Source organism: Pinus tabuliformis, chromosome 7, assembly GCF_031772625.1.
Source record: "Pinus tabuliformis cultivar Carrire ecotype Pingquan chromosome 7, CPIR1, whole genome shotgun sequence".
Lineage (NCBI taxonomy): Eukaryota > Viridiplantae > Streptophyta > Pinopsida > Pinales > Pinaceae > Pinus > Pinus tabuliformis.
In genome coordinates, this window is record NC_142293.1 from 1,003,740,259 (window position 1) to 1,003,764,256 (window position 23,998).

General features: G+C 43.6%; 1 protein-coding gene across 1 annotated transcript; it reads left to right on the forward strand.

Moving 5' to 3' along the window:
- Window positions 1-18,069: 18,069 nt before the first annotated feature.
- LOC149250973 (uncharacterized) lies at window positions 18,070-23,603 on the forward strand. Its single transcript, XM_089453805.1, has 4 exons — window positions 18,070-19,200; window positions 19,459-22,521; window positions 22,642-22,949; window positions 23,072-23,603. Exons 1-4 carry the CDS (start codon window positions 18,070-18,072, stop codon window positions 23,601-23,603), a joined length of 5,034 nt encoding a protein of 1,677 aa, XP_089309931.1.
- Window positions 23,604-23,998: the final 395 nt, after the last annotated feature.

A 23,998-nucleotide genomic window follows, 5' to 3' on the forward strand; every position in this document is an offset into this window, starting at 1 on the left:
GGTAACATCATTAAGGCCTTGAAATTGAAATATAATTCCAGGATAAACTTTAAAATCCATCAATTAATATAAGGATCATTTGAAACATTAGCGTTCATATTTAGTGGTCTAGGTTAGAGAACGGTTATAGCTTCTTTAAAACATAAAAGTTGTCATTCGCTTTTGCATTAGATGGAACTAGCATGTACTTATGTTCCCCATACCATCGTGTATATAAAGGGAGACCCCCATAGGTTGCAAACCTTTATCCATAGGAAGCTGAGTCTTCCACCCTATAAACGTGATATACCGAACACAACATTCTGGGATATTTCATGCACATACATCAAGTCATTAGTAAGTTTATTTGCTAAGGTGTAAATTGCAATTCACGGTTACTTGGTATTACTTTTACCTAGATTCACCTCAGAAGTCATTTCGATCTTTTCTGACTCTTTATATTTAAAAAGATCATCAAGCAAATTTCCTTTCAAGCTGGGTAAATCATCAAAATCAATTAGAGTTGCCTTTTTCCCCTTTTCTTGAATCTTAAAAGATGAAAAGGAAAACTTTTTGTTTCTAAAAATAACTTCCCACGGTAAACATGTCGAACCCAAGCAGTTGCTTCTTGGATCAATATTGAGTAATTCCCTATTAATTTCAATATTGTTAAAATACCTAAACGAATCTCCTTTCCTTTTTTTATGTTGAGAGGAAGTCATTGTGGTTGAACCATTGAGTTCATCTCATAGTTCCCCTTCATTGTCTGATACTGAAGGGTCCTCCCAAGGAGCTCATCTGGAACTTCCTCAGTCACTTGAGCATCAAGGTTTTGAACTTGGAATTATACCGAGCATCCAACCTTTGTCTTCTCGTCCGCCTCCATTAGATTCCTAGTCACATCAAGAATCTGGTCAAAATTCCTCTGATAATCCTATTCATACCCCTAAGAGTCCAAAGACTCCTGAATGTCCGCTGAGGCTTGTTGTCTATTCATCGAATCCATTGTTTGATCCTGTTGTGATATCTCCTCAGTGTCCTTGTAGTTTGTATGATCATCCTGTTATTCCTTTGGAATTATATCCTCGTATATCCCAGGTTCCTCACCACCAATTCTTTCCATCTATGGAGTCAGAAGGTGAAATTCCAGTCTCCTCTATGGGTCATTCAGAAGTTTCCACTAACCATACTCCTCCAATTGATGATGAGCAAGGATATGAATTTCTTCCAAAATCCTTTCCTTATATAGGAAGAGTCTCATCTCTCAACCTTCCTGAAACTAGTGGAGACATGTTGCCACATGGTTATACCACTTTAGATTAGCTAGTTTTGGGTACTTCCAGTGCATCATAATTGAATCAGAACCCCATCTGTTCTTCCAATGTTATGCCTACATCAGATCTATTCATTCTGAACAAGACCTCTCGAACTTCTGTATAAATTGCAGTCACCTCAGTTCCTATTCAACCTACCATTCCATCATATCCTATCTCATCATTTCAAATGACTCTTCTGTTTCATCCAACTGTATCAGGTCAAGTCTCAATAAGTTCTTTTTCCCCTCCATCAAGTGGACAGAATGTGCCACCACCTGGGGGGAAAGATTTGAATACTCCTCTTGTGTCAGGCAAAACAAAAGTGAGTGGATTACAAACTCACATGGTTGGAGCTAGTCAACCCTCTTATGGTGTTATTCCTAACCCTACTGGTCCATCCGAGTCAGGTAATGTCCAATATCAGCAACCATATATGGCTCAGGTTTTGTTCCAACAGGCTTATGTCCCACATGATACGCAAGCCTATTTAATCCGACTTACATTCCTCAAGCTGGAGCTTATGTCCAACCTGGTCAATCCACTATTCCATATGGATATGGTTTGATTCAATTCACAAACTATAAATACCCTCAAGTTATAACCCAAAGAACTATCTAGCTACCCTTGTAGCAACAAGGACAACCTTTGCAGCAGTAAGGGAAAGCTTCGCATCACCAAAGGAAATCTTTACAGCAGCAAGGGCAAGCATTGCAACAATAAGGGAAACTCTTACATCAGTAGGGGAAACATTTTCTGTAGTCATAGTAGCCTTTGCAGCCACAAACCGAGTTTGTTCAATAATCCTTACAACCTTTGTCCTCTCAAGGCAAATCTTTACAGCAGCAAAGTCAACCTTTGTAGAAAAAAGGTCAGTCTTGGTAGCAACAAGCTTTATATGCGTATCATCAATCTCAACCTTTGCAAGGCCAAGGTCAACCCCTGCAGCAGTAAGGTCAATTTCCTTACATTCAAGGTCAACATGTTCAACAACCTTATAACCTATATGCCACTTACAATGTTTATCAACGGCCTATGGTAGGAAAATATCAAGCCTATCCTAGACCAAATCCACCTTACGGTCAAGGGAACCCTTAGTTGGGACAAAATCAGGTTCCATATGGATAAAATCCTCCACTATGGGGGGAAAATCCTTACCAGCAAGTATGGACTCCACAGTTTGGGTCTCCTCAAAGGCCCTATATGTCATTTAACACGCAATTTCCTTTCTTGGCTACGTTGGAGCTGCTGGATGTCTTGAGGCTCACAAATTATCCCATTATTCATTTGCCTTACTAGACTCCAATTCCAACACAAATTCTGGCAGATTGCCCCAAATTTGAGGGAAACGCTAAGGAGGATCCGCAAGCTCACATGATGACATATCACCTCTGGTGCTCCTCCAATTTATATGTCGATGATTCTATCCATCTTCGACTCTTTCAAATAACTCTCATAGGTGATACCACTAAATGGTACATCGAGTTTACTCGAGGTACCTACGGTGACTTCAACTCTCTCGCTATGGGTTTCCTCACTCATTTCCAATTGTCGGTTCGATATGTAACTGGCACTCATTTGGTTATGTCCCTTAAGCAAGACACTGCGACCCACATTTCCGATCATATCCATGAATGGAGACATTGGCATTGCCTCATCAAGTTTCAGATTGCTGATGAGTTGTTGAAAAAATGGTTCACAAAATCATTCGTTAGTAAGATTGCTAAGGACATAGCTATCAGTGGATGCGTTATTGAAGGAAACGTTATCGCCTGTGAACAGTATTTAGACTTGGTCAATTCGCAACTTGGAACATTGTACGATATGTTATCTGATGCCCCGTGACCATCATCAGATCTCATAGCATCAAACATTCTAAATATGCCACCTATTGACATTGTGACTGGTTCCATGTCTCAAACTTCCGTGAAAGTTTCTTCGAAGCAGAAATCTATCTCGAACAGTGGTTCTAATAATCCCTCCAAAAATTCATCCAGTCCTGGTAAAACCTCCAAGGTACATGCCGTCCAATCTACCGCCACAGATAAGGCCTCTAAAGGTAAAAAGAAGGGAAAAATTAAGGCCAAATTTGATGCCCCTAAACAAGACCTTCCTAAATCATCTACTGATGATACTTCTAGAAGAAAGTCGAAGTATCCTTGCCTCATCTTTGAGGAGGATCATTACACTAAGGATTGTCCCCGACGATATGAAGTTAGTCGCTTGCTGAAAGGGACTCTAGGTGTCTTAAAAGAACTGTTTCCATCAGGTTCTCCAGTGTTCATGATGCATGGTTTGTCACCTATCTCGATCACTACTTGAACCAAATACTATCAAACTACATCTAAGCAGATGATGGAGAAAGAAGCTATCAATGCTCCTTCCACTTCTACTCTATCTAGTTCTAGTCCGCTTCATATCGAGCGCCCTAATAGTGAGTGTATCATCCAACCACCTCCCAAAGGTGTTCTTCAGAAGTCATCTTTTAATCTGAATGCTAGAGCTGCAAAAAATTAAAATATTGTCGAGGATTGAGCTCAAGCACCTTCGGTGATATCTACCTTGGAGGTTCTCCAATCCTATCCAATGCAGCAGAAGTCACTATTATTTGTTATAGGTGCTATCAATCCTTGCGATTTGAGTTTGATTACTTTCTATCTAGAGAACCATGTGCCTCGTCTTCCTCATGAGATTGCATTTCTAATATAGGTCCTTATCAAAGGAAAGATGATTCATTGAATTGTTATTGATGAAGGTGCCTCTACCTACATCATGTCAGTTTTGTGTTGGAAATCCACTGGCTCTCCTTCCCTTAACCAATCTCCAAACACCTTGGAAGCCTTGAACAACAAAGGTTCACATCCTTATGGTATTCTCATGAACTTGTTGATCACACTAGAAGGAAAAATTATTGAATTAGAAGTAGAAGTTGTAGATGCAAATCTCAACTAAAACCTTCTTCTCAGTCAAAGCTGGACCCACACCATGTTTTGTGTGGTGTCTTCTTTGTTGCGCGTGCTTTGTTTTCCTCGTGAAGCAAAAGTAGTCATTTTCGATCAACTGTCCTTCTTTTCTTCTGGTTCACCCAATGAAAACATTCTCTACATGGGAAATACTAAGATTCCTTATGAGAGTGTGGGGTAGGTCTCTTCAAAGGCTCTACTTTAAGGGGTACTTTTTCTCTCCCACTCTGAATTTTCATTCAGTCAATATGATGTTGGTCTCTACGGATCCTTGGATTATCCCTACCATAGATCAAATTGATTCATTTGGTGATGATATATCTTTAAGTCCATTGGAGCTGAATTATCAAGAAATTGTCTTGGCTTCGATGGCTGCCTCAGAGAGTCATACTATTTTCAGTATAAAACTGGACACTTACGTGCCATCTCCCTGGCTTGGTTCTTGGGTATCTCCAGATCCTTTTAACAAGACATTCCCCACTGATGAGAGTATCATTGAGGTCATGTCTCTAGATGAAACTCCATGGAATGGTCTACATAATCGTTCTTCTTTCCTTCCTAACCTCAATGAGATGCCTTCATGTCTTGAAGCGTTTGTTTCTCATTATCCTAAACCTCGACATCAGACACCTGTCTTGGTGCATGAAGTCTTGTTGGAGGGTAATATGGGGAACATCACTACTACTATGCCTCTTGACATTTCCATTGAACCTAGAACTATTGAGAACATTCATATTGGGGTTTCTTGTTCTCTAGATGAGATCAGGATATATACTCAACTTTTTAAAGAATTATGAGACATTTTCGCTTGGTCATATGAGGAAATGCCTAGTATCGATCCAACAATAGTGGTGCATGAGATTCCGACTTATCCTGGTGCTAATCCCATTCGACAATGGCTTCACCTTATGCACCCTTGAAAGGTTTATGATATCAAAACATAAGTAGACAAGCTTTTAAAAGCACGTTTCATTTATCCTATTCCATTGACAGATTGAGTATCCAATATCATCCCTGTTGCCAAAAAGAAGGGCATGATACATGTTTGTGTTTAATACTGTAATATCAATCACGCATGTCCTAAGGACAATTATCCCAGTCCATTTATCGACCAAATCATCGACGAATGAACTGGGAGGGAGATGTTTTTGTTCATGGTCAATTTTTCTGGCTATAACTAGATTAACATTTCACCCATCGATCAACATAAAATGGCCTTTATCTATCCCTAGGGTACTTTTACTTATAAGAAGCTTCCTTTCGGCTTGAATAATGTTGGCGCTACCTTCCAACAAGCAATGTATTATGCATTTCATGACATTCTACACATTATTCATCCATACCTCAATGACTTACTAGCTCATTCTGCTAAGTATCGTGACCATCTAGATCACTTAAGATCCATATTTTTACAGTGTCTGCATTACAATATCCGTCTCACTCCACACAAGTGTGAGTTTTGCGTTGAGTTTGGATGGGTCTTGTGTTTTTTGGTATCTCGTGAAGGTATTAGGATTGATCCTTTGAAAGTTGAGGCCATTGTCAATTTACCCCCTCTACGTCATTACTGCAACTACAAAGCCTGTAGGGAAAGGCTAATTTTCTCCGTCGATTTGTCCCTAATTATGCTGAACTTTCCAAGGGCTTTACTCACTTACTTAAGAAAGGGATCCCTTTTATTTGCAATGAAGTTTCCCAAAGATCCTTTGATGCTTTGAAGAACACTTTGATTAGTGCTCCTTTACTGCATCCCCTCGATCATCGATGCGATTGCTTCTTGTACTTGGCTACAATTGATACTAGTATTGCTATGGTGTTAGTTCAGGATGACGATCATGGAAACGAGAACATGGTTTATTATTTGAGTTAGAATTTTCTCAATACTGAGTCTCAATATGCTGATGTCAAGAATCTTTCCTTGGCGGCAGTTCATGCCATCCAAACATTTTGACACTATATCCTTTTACGAAAAACCACAGTGATTTCTGATTGTAACCCTGTGATGTATATACTGACTCGCTTGTTATTGGGGGGAAAATACTCCAAATGGATCGTTATCCTGCAGGAGTTTGATTTGGAATTTATTGCTACCAAATCAAGGAAATCGCTTGTCTTGGTTGAGTTGATCTGCACTCTTCTATCTGCAAGCACTCTGAATGATTTTATTGAGAAGATACCTAATGAAACTATGTTTTTGATGAACACTATTGACCCATGGTATGGAGATATTATTGTTTATCTCCAAACACATACTTTCTAATCTGAGTTGTCCTAATCTGACTAATGCCACATTCGGCATCAATCACAACCCTATCAGATCCTTGGCGATACATTGTATCAGGTCAGTGTCGACTCCATCCTTTGCAGGTGTCTCAACCTATAAGAGCTTGAGCAGGTCTTAAATGATTTCCACTCTGGTTCCTATGGTGGTGATATGTCTCGATGTGCCACTACTTAGAAAATCCTCTGTGTCAGTTATTTATAGCCTTCCATCTTCAAATACTACATTCTAGCTGTCCAAAAATGCCATGAATGCCATATTTTCAACTGTAAGAAGCACACCCCACTTGCACACCTACACCCAGTAATCATTGTTGGCCCATTTTCCAAATGAGGCATTTATTTCATGACATGTAACCCTCGATCAGCTAGGGGGCATTGTTGTGGGGAAAAGTATCCGATGCGGATGACACTAACCCTTTCTAAAGGTGACAGACTTTAGCAACAACTGAATGACAAAGTTTTCATGTTCATCTTTATGAAAGCACAGAGAGAATAGAAAGAGGATCAACCAACCTGGTGTCTTGCGCTTAGTCGATCCTTGTCCTTCTCACTTTGTATCCCGTTCCCAGCTCTTTACTCTCCAAGCAGATCCAGCTACACACAGAATCTGCACAACAAAAGGGAGCAAACTACGAGATACAAGCAATCATAATTGAAGCATGGATTAGGTTGCATCAAATATACATGTAAACACAAAAGCATCTATGTAAAACAAGTATATAGAAGAACATGCAAACTTTATTGATAGAAAGTAACAGGGTTCCAGAGGAAGTTACAACCAATGATGTTGGCCCCAATCCAGCAGCACCTCCTCGGCAGCAAGAACTCTCTTCTTCACCTCTAGTAAAACAATCACCCAATAATCCTGGTAGTATACCAACAGCACCTCCTTGCTTATACAAAATTCCAGCCTCCTCTAGACCTCATAGAAGAGCTCTATATATAGGAGGGAAGAGGAAAGGATGAGTCAGCTGGAGGCTGGCATATAGCTGACTAGTGTCCTCTCCATCTTCAGTTAATCTTCAGTTCCTGTGTCCACTTGGAGATCCTTGCTTACACATGGTGATCAAGTACCTCTTACTCATCACAGGGCGAATCTCATGACCCAAGTGTCAGTTTGGAAGCTTCCTGGGCAACTGACACCTTGCAGGATGACTGTGCCACTTGGCCAATCTCGCCCAGCGCAGGTAGCCTTCATTGTTTTTGACTTCCAGCGCAGGTACAGAGTGGGACAGTTGCAATACAGCGCAGAAGCTCAGTTAAGCAGCTGACATGATCCAAAATAAGCCTGTTCTGAAGTGTTTTCAGGTGGAGAACTGATTGGAAGTGCTGTTGATTGATGACCTTGTTCTTTTAGGGGTAAGAACAACATGTTTAGGGACTGAGGATCCCTGTAATTATCGACATTCCCTGCTCCTTGACGCGAGGCACAAAAATGTCTATAACAGTTGCCCCCTAAAGTATGAGGCCGTTAATCGGGTGAAATGCTTTAGCTAGAGGGTCCGAAGTTCGTTCCAGTGCTGAGGAGAGTGTCCTGTAATACAATACAATACAATACATTATCTTTCATTCATCATTATTCTCATGATCTAGCTGAGGCGGGTATTCCCATGCTCAGCTTTCTATAAATACATTTTGGTACATATGACAGACGATCGTCTGAAGACAGACTGATAATCTTCCGCTAAAATTATCATCCTTTGAGGAGGATGATCATCTGCTGCAATGATGTACATGGAAAATGCTTTTATATTTCCTGAATATATATCGCAGCCCGGATGGATGAAACTAGATCCGGGGTCTTCAAACTCGTTCGATCTTCACTCTAAGTACAAGTCGATCCATGTGAGAATTACGCTGAAGTCGAACATGGAAAGACATCGCTTGATTACCGGTCAATAATGAAAACCGTTAACAAGCGCGAGAGGAATCACCAATAATGACGATGACCCTCAAGGTACGGCAGTACAATTCACGTGGCGTGAATAAAGGACTTGGCGTCGAACGCCACGCAAAATCTTCTGGTCGAAGGTCATTGATGTATACCTGTCGCCGGAAGTGAGAAACTTGCCATTGAGGCATGCAAGCTTCAAAGTACTGATGGGGGTGTTCCTAGATCGACTTCTTGGATAATGAGCTGAAGTCGACAAGAAGTGATCCGTCAAAGGAGGGCCTTGATGAATCCCACATCAATGACACGGAACGGAGCTAATGATTTAGTGGAGGTGAAACAAACTGTGACATATGATTCAGGGTTGCGATCATGAAATGGATGAAGGAAAATGTATGGTAGTGGATGGGACACGGTTGACACTTTCTGAATGACCCCTCTTGAACATATAACGACACCGATGTGATGGATCGGTAGCATTACCCCGACTGGATGGTGTGGCGAGGACCATGGTGATGAAACCGGTGAATGAGACAACCCAACCCGATGTGATACGGAAGAAAAGTGTCATGTTCAAGAGTGACTTGCTACCTCTAAACTTTGATGTTCTCCCAATTTTTCCCCAGTCATTTCTGACCAGTACCTCTTTATTTTTGTCAAGCTTGAGGAGGATAACATATGCTTGTTCTATAACCTGCCCTTCGGGCAAGCCCATCGCTAAGATTTAACGAGCCTAGCGATAGGAAAACTCGTTCTCGTCTAAAGACAAGTTTGTCACTATTTAATCATTTTAACGAGTCTAACGACAAGGAAAACTCGGTCCTTTTCATTTTTAGAGAGTCTAAAAAGGTACAGAAAGTCAACTCCATAATTCCTTTTTCGTCAGCAAATCCCTTAAGTCCGAAAAAGTATAAAACAATACAGAAGGGATGGCTGTTCGGTACTTTTAACGAGCCGAACAAGACAAGCGCTCGATCCTTTTGTGCAATAATCCCTCAGGTCCAAAAAGATTAAAATTTAGAGGAGGGATAGCGTTCCGGTTATTTAACGAGCTGGAAGGCCAAAACTCGGCAAACTTTTCATATTTTACGAGTCAGTGAAAAGAGCTGAAAGAAGACTCGTCTTTTGAGGAACGAGTGATAAACAGGGATAGCTACAGATTCCAGGTACAGGTTGGAATTTCCAATCTCGGCAGTGTCACCAGGATGGCTAGGTGAAATCACTCTTCGCAGCTGTTTCTCAAAAGAGGTAAACACACAAATGGAAGTGAATGATCGGCCAAATGAACAGTGGAGGTGATGGATGAAAACACGATCAAGGTTCTTATGGCTGATGAATTTACGATCTCAAAAGGTTATTTACCGGTTCATTTTTTCCATGAGCTTGAACTCTGGGGGAAACTTTTGCTCACACTTTTCTATTTTTTAACGAGCATAAATTCAGTCATAAAACTGCTCGATTTTCGCGTTTATTTTTTAACGAGCATGAACTATATGCTAAAACTGCTCGATATACCAGTCATAAAAAGAACGCCTCCTCTAAGGATCCATTTTTTATAGAGCTTGGGCCTTACCACAGCTATGCTCCAAATTTGGCAAATTTTACTTTTGCCCCACAGGCTTTCTTCATGCAAGGTTGGAAACGGCTAATCCTACGAGTTTAACGGGTTAGACCTACAGGTTTAAAGGGAGGACCTAAAAATTTAAAAAATCAATAGTCGTCCCTTGCTTGCATTCCAAAAGTTTGCATGCCCCCAGGTATAGGATAGAATTTCGAGGCTGCCCCTCCTCTCCCCTACTTTTGTTTTTCTCTGGGTGTTCTTACTTATTTGTCATCTTGCTAATCTAATGCTAACGATACTTGTCTTCTCGTTATTTTAAGGGGTCTTACGCAGTACTCAGACTTCCTGTCGGCCCACTTTTAACAAACAGCTATGTGACAATAGAAGAACACTACTCAAAGATAAAACATTGGTATTATTGAGGGAGGCTTGCCTCTTTCTTATTATCCGAAGAGTGGTTCTATTCGCTGCCGCAAATCAATCTCTTTCTTCGGCGGTGTCTATCATTGGGTTGTCCAAAGATGGTTACCCTCTGTTACAACAATATGGTCTCCTTCTTAGTTTACTGCCCCTGCTTATCCTTCAAAACATATGTTTCGATGGGCGAGGCTTGAATTTAAAGATGGTGACTACTTGTTACAATAAGGGAATTCCTACTTGGGCATTGCCCACTTTTTTAGACAAAGGTGAATGACTCTTTTGCCAAACACATAACTTTAACAAAAGAACACTATTCCAGAACAACCCCACTTCCTTCCACGGACGGGGTACGGACTAGTCATGTTCTTCTGCGGAAATTCTTCCTTATATCCGGAGTTTCCTCTGCCCGAAGCAGACCAGGGTGCATGCCCCCTGGGTCCTAGTCTTTCTTTCCGAATCACTCGCATTCATCGGGAAGGAGGACTGGGGGCGGAGGCGAATCTTGAGTGAACAGACCATTTAGGATTGGTATTTGACTATTTGCGATGCGAGATCCCGGAAATGAAAGTTGGTCTACGAGCTTGACCACCCTTCCTTCGTGTGGAAAACACATTACTCTAAAGAGTGAGGAGACTATCGCTCCCATGCAATAAATATAGTCGCGTCCAAGGAGTAGGTTATAATCCAAGGGTCCTTGAACTACCAACACGTTCATCCTGACGGTCTTCCCTTTCAATGTAACAGGTACATCGGGGAGGATCCCTAATGGTCGACTGGTTCCTTTATCAAAACCTGAGAGATTTCTCAACTCAGGTAAAAGCGCTGGGGAACCCAGTGCTTTCCAAGCAACAGAGGAAAGGATACTCACAGACGCCCCTTCATCAATGATAGTACCGGCCATAACCATTCTATAGATCTGGACAATGATTCTAAATGGTGTACTGGCTGGTAACCGGGGTCTGCCTAGTTGATTCCAATCAAAGGATACAACCAGGTTGCTTGGTGGTGGGACCGAATATACGGCCGGATACGACTCAGATGATGTTCCTTCCTGCGATAAAGGAATGGGCGCATTGCCCGGATGCTCGTCGGAGTCGGTGCTGATAAAGAGAACCTGGATGGTGTCATCCTTGTTCTCATCAGTGAGGGTGTCACATGAAGACGACACTTCGGTGACGGTGTCATTTGAAGACGGGTCTTCAATGACAGAGTCATTGGACGATAGAACCTTTGAAGGAAGAACCGGGTCAACTGCCGTTTCGACCTTTAGACTTTCGTCTGGTCTAGATTCGGTAGGTTCATTCTCAATGACTGACACATCAGCTAACCACTTGAGTGGTTCAACTGGATTTTCAACTATCAAGGGCTTAGGCGCGAGTTTTCGGTATCCAGGCGGAAGTTGCACCGGTGACACCGGGCGATCTTCCAAAACTCTCTTGGCCTCATCTAAGAATGGACATTTGTGGATGGCATGGTGACCTTCACACAATAGACAGGGTGATCTTGGTCCCCTTCTTCGTCCTTCACTCTCGCTAGTTGAGGGAATGCAATCAACTTGACAACCAGAGGTTGATGCTACCGGATTGTGCAACCTCGGGGACCAGTCCTTTAGTATCCGGGGAATACAAGGACAATCACGATGGAAATGGATCCCTTTGCAAATGACACATGGCGATTTAGGCCCGGTCGGTGCAGTGTGTGGGTTTTTGTCAGTTTTCTTCTGCTTGCCCCCAGTCGCCTTCGCCAGAGGCTCCTTCTGCTTCTTCCCTTTCTTCTTCTTTTCCTTCTTCTCCTTGGGAGGCTGACTTTTTCCGGCTCTACCCTGCGAAGATGAAGGATCAGAGGAAGCATCACAAGATGTAGAAGGCTGGTGGGTAGTTCTAGATTGTTCTGACAGTTGATTCGACTGCTCAGGATTAGTGGCGATTTGGACAACATTAGTTGAAAAGAGCCAAACAGGAAGGCCGATTGTCAATCCTGGAAGTGACAATATAGTCATATGAGGCGCACCAACATCTCCCCAAGAGGAGAAGGGATTTGGACTCCCGCCAAGGTTACTTCCTTGGTTGGTGGGCTCCATACTTTTCAACTAAAAGATCAACGTGGGAATAACAGGTGATTATGTTCCGCTTTAAAATAAGTTTTATTTACGACGCTTTTAGACACAAACTTGCTTTTTCATGTTTTAAGAGTCGAGAAAAAGCTAAAGATGACTCTAGTCGCCTTCGATGTATTAACGAGCCCGAAGTGACAAATGCTCGGTTGGACCTTTTCAGTTTTAGAGTTTGAAAAAGGCCAAAAGAAACTGCTCTGGAGATCTAGGCAGAGGGTGTGCCAAACCTTTCGCGAAACCACAGAATACGTTTTACGGTACGGGTGGTCGATCTTCGTGAATGCTGTGTTCACTGCATCGCGATCAGTAGGGCGGCCGACACGGTTTCCTAAGGATAAAGGATAAAAGCCTATAGGGGTCTCCCAATATACGCGACGGTACGCGGGAGCTCAAATCCGTGTTAGTGCCACCGACTCTCAGGAGGAATCACCCACCTTCGTAGAGATCGACAGTCACTATGTTTAACGACGCCGGAACACGTCTCTACCTAGACCTCTAGATGTTTGCGTTAAATTCCAAAGCGTTATTATGTAAATTGAGTTTATTTTAATGTTGATCTTTCTTAACAGTTTGCCTTTCAGGTTCGCCACGAGATGTATATATACAACTTCCTATATGCAATCTAAGAATGAGAAGCAAAATCTTTTCAATCCTTCAACTTTGAAAACCTTAATCTACTTGAGGAAAGAGCAAGACACAACTTTTTCCACAGATCAAAGAACACACACTAAAATGCACATTTTCCTAAATCGTCAAGCATACAGTCAAATGCAAAATGCACAATGCATGTATTTCTTTTCGTTATCCTTAACGTTGATGCTTAACAAAAGGAAACGGTTGTATGATTTTTGAATCAACTTTCAAGTAGAAATAAACAAGCTTGTCCACAATCAAAAGAACACCTTATGAAAGACTTGTTTTAAATACAGGAAAAGTATAGATTCAAACCATAAAGTGAGAAGCAAACCAATCCAAAACAGCTATGAACAGCAATAACACTAACTCATAAGATCGCAATCTAAGAGGCCACAGCTACTAGGTTCGCTTTTCACAATGGGAAATTGTAACTGAAACAAGAAATACTGAAAGAACGTTTACAATTTCATCACACAACTGAGGCGGAATAATGTCAAGGAGATGAGGTCTACAGCAAATACAATAACCAGCAAGCAATCAGCCAAAAACAAGTGCAAACAGGGCCAAGACACAAAGGAAGAGCTGAGCTAGACTAAGGCCAACTGGACCAGCGCAGGCACTAGTTCACCAGTTTCACTCTCAGCGCAGTTCCCGAAGGGACTACCTGCGCTGTAATGCAGACTGCCAGTGGACAGCCTGCACTGACTTACGAGAGTTACGTCTGCTAAGAATTCCGGGTCATAAAAAGCTCAAAAATGTACTGTTTTGACTGAAATAAAATGCTATGGGTTAAGTACAGGCTAAGGGATGATCAAGAGGATAAAGATCTATCACTAAGAGTAAGGATTCATCTGTAGATTAGCTCTTTAAATCTTGAATTTGCTCAGCAAAGGAGCAAGAGTAGCAAAACCCTCTACTTCGCTTTTGATAGAGTCAAAAGCTTTTCGATTCGGTACTCCTTTCTTCAAGAAATGAATAGCAAAATACTACAACAACAAGATACTAGGATCTCCCCAGCGGAGTCGCCAGTTTGTTGTGGGGAAAAGTATCCGATGCGGATGACACTAACCCTTTCTAAAGGTGACAGACTTTAGCAACAACTGAATGACAAAGTTTTCATGTTCATCTTTATGAAAGCATAGAGAGAATAGAAAGAGGATCAACCAACCTGGTGTCTTGCACTTAGTCGATCCTTGTCCTTCTCACTTTGTATCCCGTTCCCAGCTCTTTACTCTCCAAGCAGATCCAGCTACACACAGAATCTGCACAACAAAAGGGAGCAAACTACGAGATACAAGCAATCATAATTGAAGCATGGATTAGGTTGCATCAAATATACATGTAAACACAAAAGCATCTATGTAAAACAAGTATATAGAAGAACATGCAAACTTTATTGATAGAAAGTAACAGGGTTCCAGAGGAAGTTACAACCAATGATGTTGGCCCCAATCCAGCAGCACCTCCTCGGCAGCAAGAACTCTCTTCTTCACCTCTAGTAAAACAATCACCCAATAATCCTGGCAGTATACCAACAGCACCTCCTTGCTTATACAAAATTCCAGCCTCCTCTAGACCTCATAGAAGAGCTCTATATATAGGAGGGAAGAGGAAAGGATGAGTCAGCTGGAGGCTGGCATATAGCTGACTAGTGTCCTCTCCATCTTCAGTTAATCTTCAGTTCCTGTGTCCACTTGGAGATCCTTGCTTACACATGGTGATCAAGTACCTCTTACTCATCACAGGGCGAATCTCATGACCCAAGTGTCAGTTTGGAAGCTTCCTGGGCAACTGACACCTTGCAGGATGACTGTGCCACTTGGCCAATCTCGCCCAGCGCAGGTACAGAGTGGGACAGTTGCAATACAGCGCAGAAGCTCAGTTAAGCAGCTGACATGATCCAAAATAAGCCTGTTCTGAAGTGTTTTCAGGTGGAGAACTGATTGGAAGTGCTGTTGATTGATGACCTTGTTCTTTTAGGGGTAAGAACAACATGTTTAGGGACTGAGGATCCCTGTAATTATCGACATTCCCTGCTCCTTGACGCGAGGCACAAAAATGTCTATAACAGGCATGGTCATATTATCATCGTCATTGGTTATTTTATTAAATGGGCCAAGGCGATGCCTACATACAATGCTGACAGTATTACTACTGCTCAATTCCTTTCTAACCATGTCATAACACATTTTGGTGTTCCTCAAGCTATCATGACTAACCATGGCTCACATTTTTGTCAACACATGATGGCAAAGCTAATTGCTCAGTTGGGACTTCGACATAATAGCTCAACTCCTTATTATCCACTTGCTAATGGCTAGGTTGAAGTAGTTAATAAAGTTTTGATTACTATGATTCAACGTACCATTGGGAAGCACATAAAGGATTGGAATTTAATTCTCTTCTCAGCTTTTTGGGCTTATAAAACTTCTGCTAAGAAGGCCACTAGATTCACTCCATTCCTGTTGGTGTATGGTTTAGAAGAAGCTCTTCCAATCGAATGCAAAATCCCTTCGCCTAAGCTAGCTATCGAACTTCTTCTGAATACCTCACCTGAAGAGGAGCATCTACTATATCTTGAGGATCTTGACGAGACTTGTCCTTTGCTACAATGGTCATCAAATCTCAAAAGAAACAAGTCAAAGCTCATTTTGACCAAACCATTTCTCCTCGCACTTTTGCCAAAGGTGACTTATTCATTCTTTACGCTCAATCCAATGATAAATTGAGAGCATGAAAGTTTGAACCCATGTTGAATGGGCCCTACATTGTCAATTTTATCTTACAAAAAGGTGACTATGAGCTATGTGATTATGAGGGAAATGCATTGTCACAACTCCGTAATGGGTTGTATCTCAGGAAGTATTATGTGTGAAATTTTTGTAATAAGTTTGTACATTACTGTGTTAATTCATTAGTGTGGGTTTTTATTTTTGGTGTGTTTGTTTTCTTTGAAGACATGTGTTTTTCTTCTTACCCTGTGTTCCACTCGATTTGCAGATGTGTCAAGACATTACATTCGTTTTGTTGATGGTGCTTGTCATAGCACACGAAATATGTCTTCCACATCGTGGGTACTCTATGAACCTAATGGCGAGCTAATTAACTTACAAGGTATTTGTCTTGGTCGAACAACCAATAATATTGCTGAATATAGTGCAGTTATTGAACTCTATTCAGAAGTAGTTGCTCTTGGAATTAGGGATTTATTTGTCAAGTTGGATTCATAGCTCGTTGTGTTACAATTAAATAATCATTACTCACTGAGAAATCCACAAATATTGTGTATGTATCTACATGTTAGATTGCTATAAATTAATTTTTATCTTATTACATATCAACATATTCCACGTAATTATTCATCTCGACACGAGTTCCGGAGAGAGGAAGCGAGCTAGGGTTTGCAGGGCGGAAACCTGTGACGGCGTACTCTACACGGAGGATCAGGCTCAGGCTTTGTTCATCTTCTGCAACAGCAGAGTGACAGAGTTGCAGGAGTACAGCGTACAACTATGGCTCAACCCCCGGGGGGGGCGTCAAAGCCCTCCCCCTCACAACACAGCAAGGAACCTGAAGTTACATTTGGATCGGTGGATCCGAACATTCTGAGCAAAGGGAAGAAGCAGCAGAAAGGCGACAGTGACAAACCCGAAGAACAGGAAACCCAAGCGACTAAACCGCCAGTCACTTCCTCCACCTGCTGACCGGTGGCCAAGGTCAGACCGCGCATAGAACTACCAGGAGAAAAGATCGACAGTAGGATCCAGTTCATGACAGATCATGCAATCATCGGCAAATTCATAGGGTTCTGGCCAACAGAAAGGGCCCTAAATGGATGGATCGCGGCTAAATGGAAGCCCAAGGGAGATGTCTCTCTCCAGTTAGGGCCGAAAGGCTTCTTCACTGCTATTTTTTACTGTCTAGAAGACAAATTCAGGATCCTTGGAGGGGGCCCGTATTTTTTTAACTCAGCAGGCCTCTACATCACAAACTGGAAACCCCGATTCAACCCTGACAAGGAGGATCTCACATGGGCTCCGGTCTGGATCAGGTTATACTCGCTCCCCGACGAATACTGGGAAGAGGAAAGCCTGAAACGCATAGGAGATGGAGTGGGACAATATATCAGAGCTTCGGAGGACACAAAAACTCATAAGTATATATCCTATGCAAGGATCCGCGTCTTTATATGTCTTAATGAAGCTCTTCCTAACTCTATAACCCTTGCTCATCAGGATGAGGAATGGACGCAAGCCCTAGACTATGAACATGTGTCGTTCATATGTCGAAGATGCCATGCAATAGGGCACTTGTATCGGGACTGTCCTCTCATTGCAAAAGCTAGCCCGCTGGAAACCTCGGATCCTCCATCACATGATGGCTTCACCCAAGTCTCTTACAGAAAGCGCACGCAGAAAAAGCCCCAGAATGCCTCTAAACCTCAGCATCCCAAATCCCACAACCCTGGTTCCAAGAACAGCTTTGAATCTCTCAGTGATCTCCCTGAAGATCTAGTCTTACCTGACAATATCAACCCTACCCACCCATCCTCCTCCTCCCACCCCCCCCCCCTCCACTCCCCATCCCAAGTCAAAAACCCCCATACAAATCCCAACCATCCTTAGCAGGCACCAGAAAGATCCAGAGAAAACTCCCATGGAAACGGAGAAGAACGAGACATCGACTCCCATAACAATCTCAGAAGGAACTCAAGAAGACACAAGTCAAGCTCAAATCATGGAAGTAGAGCCTGAAAGCATAGATCTCCACGGACTGGACATCATTGGATTGGAGCTAGCTTGTAGGAAAGAGGCGTATAACTCTATTTCAGAAACGGATCTAGAAAAGTTGGAAGAGGTACTATCCAGGGCCTTCCACCAACAACAACTAGGTATTCAACCTGGAAGTGAATGGGACAGCAACCAGCGTCCGACGGACTCCAAAAAAAGAGGGAGAAAGACAGATCTTCAGAGAACAATGGAGGTGGGCAAACTCCTGGTGGACTCAGGGAGATATGCGAAGCTCACGAAGTACTTCAGCCCTACCCAAACCAGTTATCCATGAAGCTGATCTCTTGGAATTTAAGAGGGCTTAACAGCCCAACTAAATCTAGAATGTTAAAAAACATGATCAAGTTGGAAAAACCGCAAATGTGTTTCTTCCAAGAAACCAAATGCAACAGTCAAACGTTGGGTCGAATACTTTCAAAGGCCTGGCCAGGTTGCCGATCAGTAGCCGTGGATGCAACGGGGGCTTCGGGAGGGCTAGCAATTGCCTGGAACACTCAGGCAGTCTCGCTCACTGACTTCCATGCCTCCCATCACCTCATTCAAGCTGCCTTTCATATTTTAGGCACCAAGGTTCATGGAAACTTGTCGAATGTCTACTTTCCTCAGGAAGGAGGAAACAAAAAAGTCCTTCTTGATACCATTGAGGCGCTAAATGCTAACAGGCAGCATCCGCTTTGGATCGTTGCAGGTGACTTCAATATGATTACCAAAATCGAGGACAAAACAGGAGGAAGATCCAGATTAGAACCTGAAGCAGAACATTTCAAGGATTTCATCCACAATGCCTCGCTCATCGACATGCCTTTCTGCAATGGAACCTACACTTGGAGTAATCACAGAGGAGGAAAGAACCAGATCGCATCTAAACTTGATCGCTTTTTGATTTCAGACAACGCGATCCATCTAGGCGGTGACTTCACTGCGGAGATTCTTGCACACTCTGGCTCGGATCACTGGCCAATAGCTCTGCATTGGCAGAGACCAGGGGACAGAACCAAAAAACCGTTCCGCTTTGAGGGTTTCTGGCTAACGCATCCAGCATTCAAGGACTTCGTCAGAACAATATGGACCTCCTTTGTCCCACCAGAAGGCTCAAGGATGTACCAGCTACAACAGAAATTGCGCTTCCTAAAAGGCCACCTTAAACGATGGAATCGGGAGACCTTTGGGAACATTTTCGAAGCACAACAGGAACTTAATCAGGAGCTCAAGGATCTACACCAGACAATAATCAATACAGGGCACACGGAGGCAACCCTGAGCAGAGAGAAGCAAATCTACAATCAGCTCGAAGAACGCAGGAAACAAGAAGAAATTTACTGGAAACAAAAATCAAGAATCAGATGGCTAAGAGAAGGGGAACGCAACACTAAGTTCTTTCACAATACCACAGTGCAAAGAAGAATGCACAACAAAATACCTTTCATCCAAAGCCCAGAGGGGACCAAGGAAGAAGAACATGAAAAGATAGAGGAAATCCTCATCAATCATTTCAAGCTGGTACATCAGGAGCAGACGGTGGACAGGAAGAGTGCCATTGAGAAGATTACAAACAACATCCCCAGGCTAGTCACAGAGGAGCACAACGAGCTGCTTATGCGCCCAATTCTCATTCACGAGGTAGATGAAGCAATGGCGCAGCTCAAAGAAGGTAAAGCCCCTGGACCTGACGGCTTTACAACTACTTTTTTTCATGCTTTCTGGGACTTAATTAAAATAGAGGTCTGGCAAATAGTTGAAGAGTCCAGGGCCCTTCGCTGGATGCTTCCCTCCCTTAACTCTACCTTCATAGCTCTAATCCCAAAAGAGGAAAACTCCATCACCCCTGATAAATTCAGACCCATAGCCCTCTGTAATGTCCTCTACAAGGTCATATCCAAAGTCATAGCGAACAGGCTCAAACCTCTGCTACCCATGCTCATATCCCCGGAGCAGTCAGGATATGTTGAAGGTAGACAGATCATGGATGGTATCATCCTCTCTCATGAAATCATACATTCACTCAAGTCATCCAATCAAGCTGGTATGCTTCTTAAAATCGACCTCTCCAAAGCCTTTGACAAGCTCAGCTGGACTTACATCAAGCACATGCTGAAAGCCTTTGGTTTTTGTGACTCCTGGATAAGATGGATCTTGAGCCTCATCTCATCCTCCCATTTCTCCATCCTCGTCAATGGCTTACCCTCCCGGCCCTTCAAGCCCTCCAGAGGCATCAGACAAGGCGACCCCCTATCACCTTTCCTTTTTGTATTAATGGCGGAAGGTTTAGGTAGGCACATCAAGCAAGCCCTTCACTCTAATCAGCTCAAAGGGATCTCCATCCACAGTACAGCAGCCTCCTCTCATCAGCAATTTGTAGACGACACCATGCTCTATGGCTATCCTTCAGCTCAGGAAGCCATGAAGTTAAAATCCCTGCTCGACGACTTCTCTAAAGCCTCTGGTACCCATGTCAATAATTCTAAATCTCAAGTTTTTTTCTTCCACACCCCTCCGCCTGTAAAACGTGCTGTTTCCCGTATCCTGGGCTTCCAAACCGCTTCTCTCCCTTCCACGTATCTGGGAGCCCCCCTTACAGCCTCGGCCATAAAGCAGCCGGCATGGAGAGTCCTCTTGGAGAAGCTTGAGTCCAAGCTCAATCTATGGACCAATCGCTCCCTAAATCTTGCCAGCCGGGTTGTGCTTCTCAAGGCTGTCCTGCAGGCCATGCCTCTCTATCTTTTCTCCATCTTGGCTGCACCCAAGTGGGTTCTAAAGAGATTGAGAAATCTGCAGCGCGACTTTCTGTGGGGAAGTTCTGCCACCAACCGTAAATGGGCACTGGTCAAATGGGACACTGTTTGTAAACCCAAGAACAAAGGAGGAATTGGACTTCGGGACCCTGAGCACAGCAACACCATCATGACGGCTAAAATATGGTGGCAATGGGTAACAAATCCAGAGAAGTTATGGGCCAAAATATGGACTGCCAAATACACCAACAACATGCCCCAAGCAGAGCTCATCAGATTCACACCCACTATCAATGGGTCACTTATATGGAATGCAGCTAAACAACATCATCAGCTCGTTCAGAAACACAGCTTTTGGGAAATACGGAATGGTCACAATGCTAGGTTCTGGAATGATGCCTGGAACCAGATGCCCAAACTTTCAAATGTTCTCCCTGCAACGATCATTCCTAGCAGCCAGGAGCAGCAGCAAGCCACGGTGCACCAATTCTGGACACAGGAAGTGGAGAACGGATTCAGGAAATGGCAATCAGGCAATCGCATTACCAACAACACAAGCCCCCAAGAGATAACAGCACTGGAGAGCGAGTTAAATAAAAGAAGAATCAGACATGAAAACAATGAGGACATCCTCAGATGGGGCTACCAAACTAAGGGCACCTATACTACCTCAGAAGCCTACAATCTGTTAGGCAACTTCCCCATCAAACCAGACCCTCTATGGGAAAGGATATGGAGCTTCAAAGCCTGGCCTAAAATATCACACTTCCTCTGGTTGGTTGGGCACAAGAAGATTCTTACTTGGGACAAGCTAAGGAAACGTAATTTTCATGGACCTTCTATATGCCATAATTGCTCTCAAAATGAGGAAACATTGCAGCATCTTCTGCAAACTTGCTCAATCGCCACTCATTTATGGGAAAAGGTAGAATTCAAATGCCAAAGGAGATGCCGGGAAGTTGACGGCATCATCAACACCATCCGCCAATGGCCGAAAAGACCTTACAAGTGTGAGATTCTCAACCACTTGTGGAATCTTATCCCGGGCATTCTACTATGGAACATCTGGAAGGAACGGAACAGGCGCATATTCAAAAATCAAAGCAGAACTAATGAGAGCATCTGGAACAGCATACACAGCAATCTCCAAGAAACCATGCTGTTGAAAACTTGGACCAAAGAGGATCTTCCCACAACAGACAACGAGAAAAACATCCTAGACAACTGGATGTTGCAGCTGCTACAAGAGCCCACCATGCATCAATCGGTGAAACGCAGAGACAAGGAGGACCATGGTTGGACTGCCCCACCCATAAACACATACAAACTTAATTTCGATGGAGCCTCGAAAGGCAACCCTGGGCCAGCAGGATTCGGGGGCATCATAAGAAATCACAAAGGCTCACCCCTACAGGCCTACTTCGGAAACATAGGATGGGACACCAACAATTCGGCGGAGTTGGAAGGAATGTGGCAGGGGATCTTGGCAGCAAAACGCCTCAATCTTCAACCGCTGATCGTAGAGGGAGACTCTCAAATCCTCATAAACATGGCTACTCGCATTCAGAATGGCTCTCAAGCCAGGAAGGTAGCTGACAGTTGGAGATTAGAGGCCAGGTTAAGCAATATCGCTCATGAATTGCGCAGTCACAATGCCCTCTCTTTCCATCATACCAAAAGAGAGGGTAACAAGATCGCGGATCTCATGGCAAACATTGGAGTAGACTGTAACCAGCCCTTCCTAGAAGGTAAACTGGACATCATCCTAAGCAACCAACAGAAACAGGAATGTGAAAACATACTCCACAAGGATGTTGAATCCCCGGATGCGGGTGATGAGGTGCCAGGGAGGGACGTGACACATGGCCCGTAGGTGCCGTCCCATGGAGTGTTTAATAGGGCAGGTTCGGATGCCGTCAAAGCTTAAGGCTCATCAAACATGCTATGGCATTCAATGCAGAGCATAAAATCTCGATGGTGGAGCAAAGAGCAGTTAATGCTCTGTCGTAGAGCTGGTTTAGAAAACGATATCAGCATCGGAGGTGGATGCATTGGAGTGTTCAGAGTAGATGGATGCGAGAGCAGAGGAACTGTGAGTCGGCGGATGCTAAGCCTCCTGTTGCAGTGCAAGCTCTGGTCTGCCGCTGCAATTCAGGCTGTGGCTGGAAGAAGGGGAGGAAATTTGAAGGATTTCTGCTTCAATTGGAAGCAAGAAGGGTCAATTCGAGTGCAGGAGGGTGCTCAGAAATTTTACTATGGAGGGCGCACGTGAGTTACATGGCTAAGCTACGGGAACGACAGCCTAGCAGATGAGGACCAGGGAGAGGTTCCTCCTCTCGAACTCCTGCAGCAGATGAACACCACCATTGCTGCTGCTGCTATTGTCACAGGAGAGCCCGAGCCACACAACTCCCGTGCGGACAATTCTTGGAGGTTGGCAGCTCGAGCGAGGGAGGGCCATCGTTGCCAGCGTTTGGCTCGGTGGTGTTCACTTTGGGAGGCCCAATGGACAACACAGGCGTCAATGCCCATATTTCCGTTCTCTTTACAAAAATCCCTGAAGAATTCGGGGCTAGTATTCCTGAAGGTACGTCAGAGAAGCCTCCAGAAGGATCGGGCAAGGCAGCAATGGCGGAGCAACCAGGAAATTCGGAAAAGGACAGTGCTGAGAAGGAGGGCCTTGAGGAGGCGCCACCGAATGAGCCAGACAATTTGGGGAAGAAGGCGGTCCAAGACACCTCACCCTATTTGGGGCCAGCACCTCCAGGCGTGGATGAGGACAAATGGAAAGCAATGTGGGAGGGAGTCCCGGAAGGAAGGGGATGGTGCTATGTGGTGGAAGACCCAAGCCTCTGCGAGGACCAGGACACCGAGCCCCAGCTCCACACAGTGCCACCTCTCTCCACCAGAACTCAGGACTAAAACTATTGAGGGTATGTCGGTTCCGGATTCTCCTGTGCTTGACAGTTGGCAACTTCTGTGTCTGTTCAGTTGGCATTTTCTGGGTTTATATGTTTGATTTATGCATGTCGAGTCTAGTGTCATTTTTGTTCAGTGTAAGGTTCAGTCAGATAAGGTCGAGAGCCCCTGCATGGGCAGTTGTGACTATGCTCAGAGTAATGAGGCCAATCAACTTGCTGACTCTTATTGTCTCCAGGCCTCCAGAAGCAATTTGTTTTGAGAGGAACTCTATCAGTTTGGCTGGTCATTTTGAAAATTCTGTCGGTGCTACCCTTGCGAGGGAGCTTATTGTCTTACATTCAAACTCTACAGGGTGCAACTGCTGGCCCTGGAATGTCTGTCTCCATGTCTGTAAA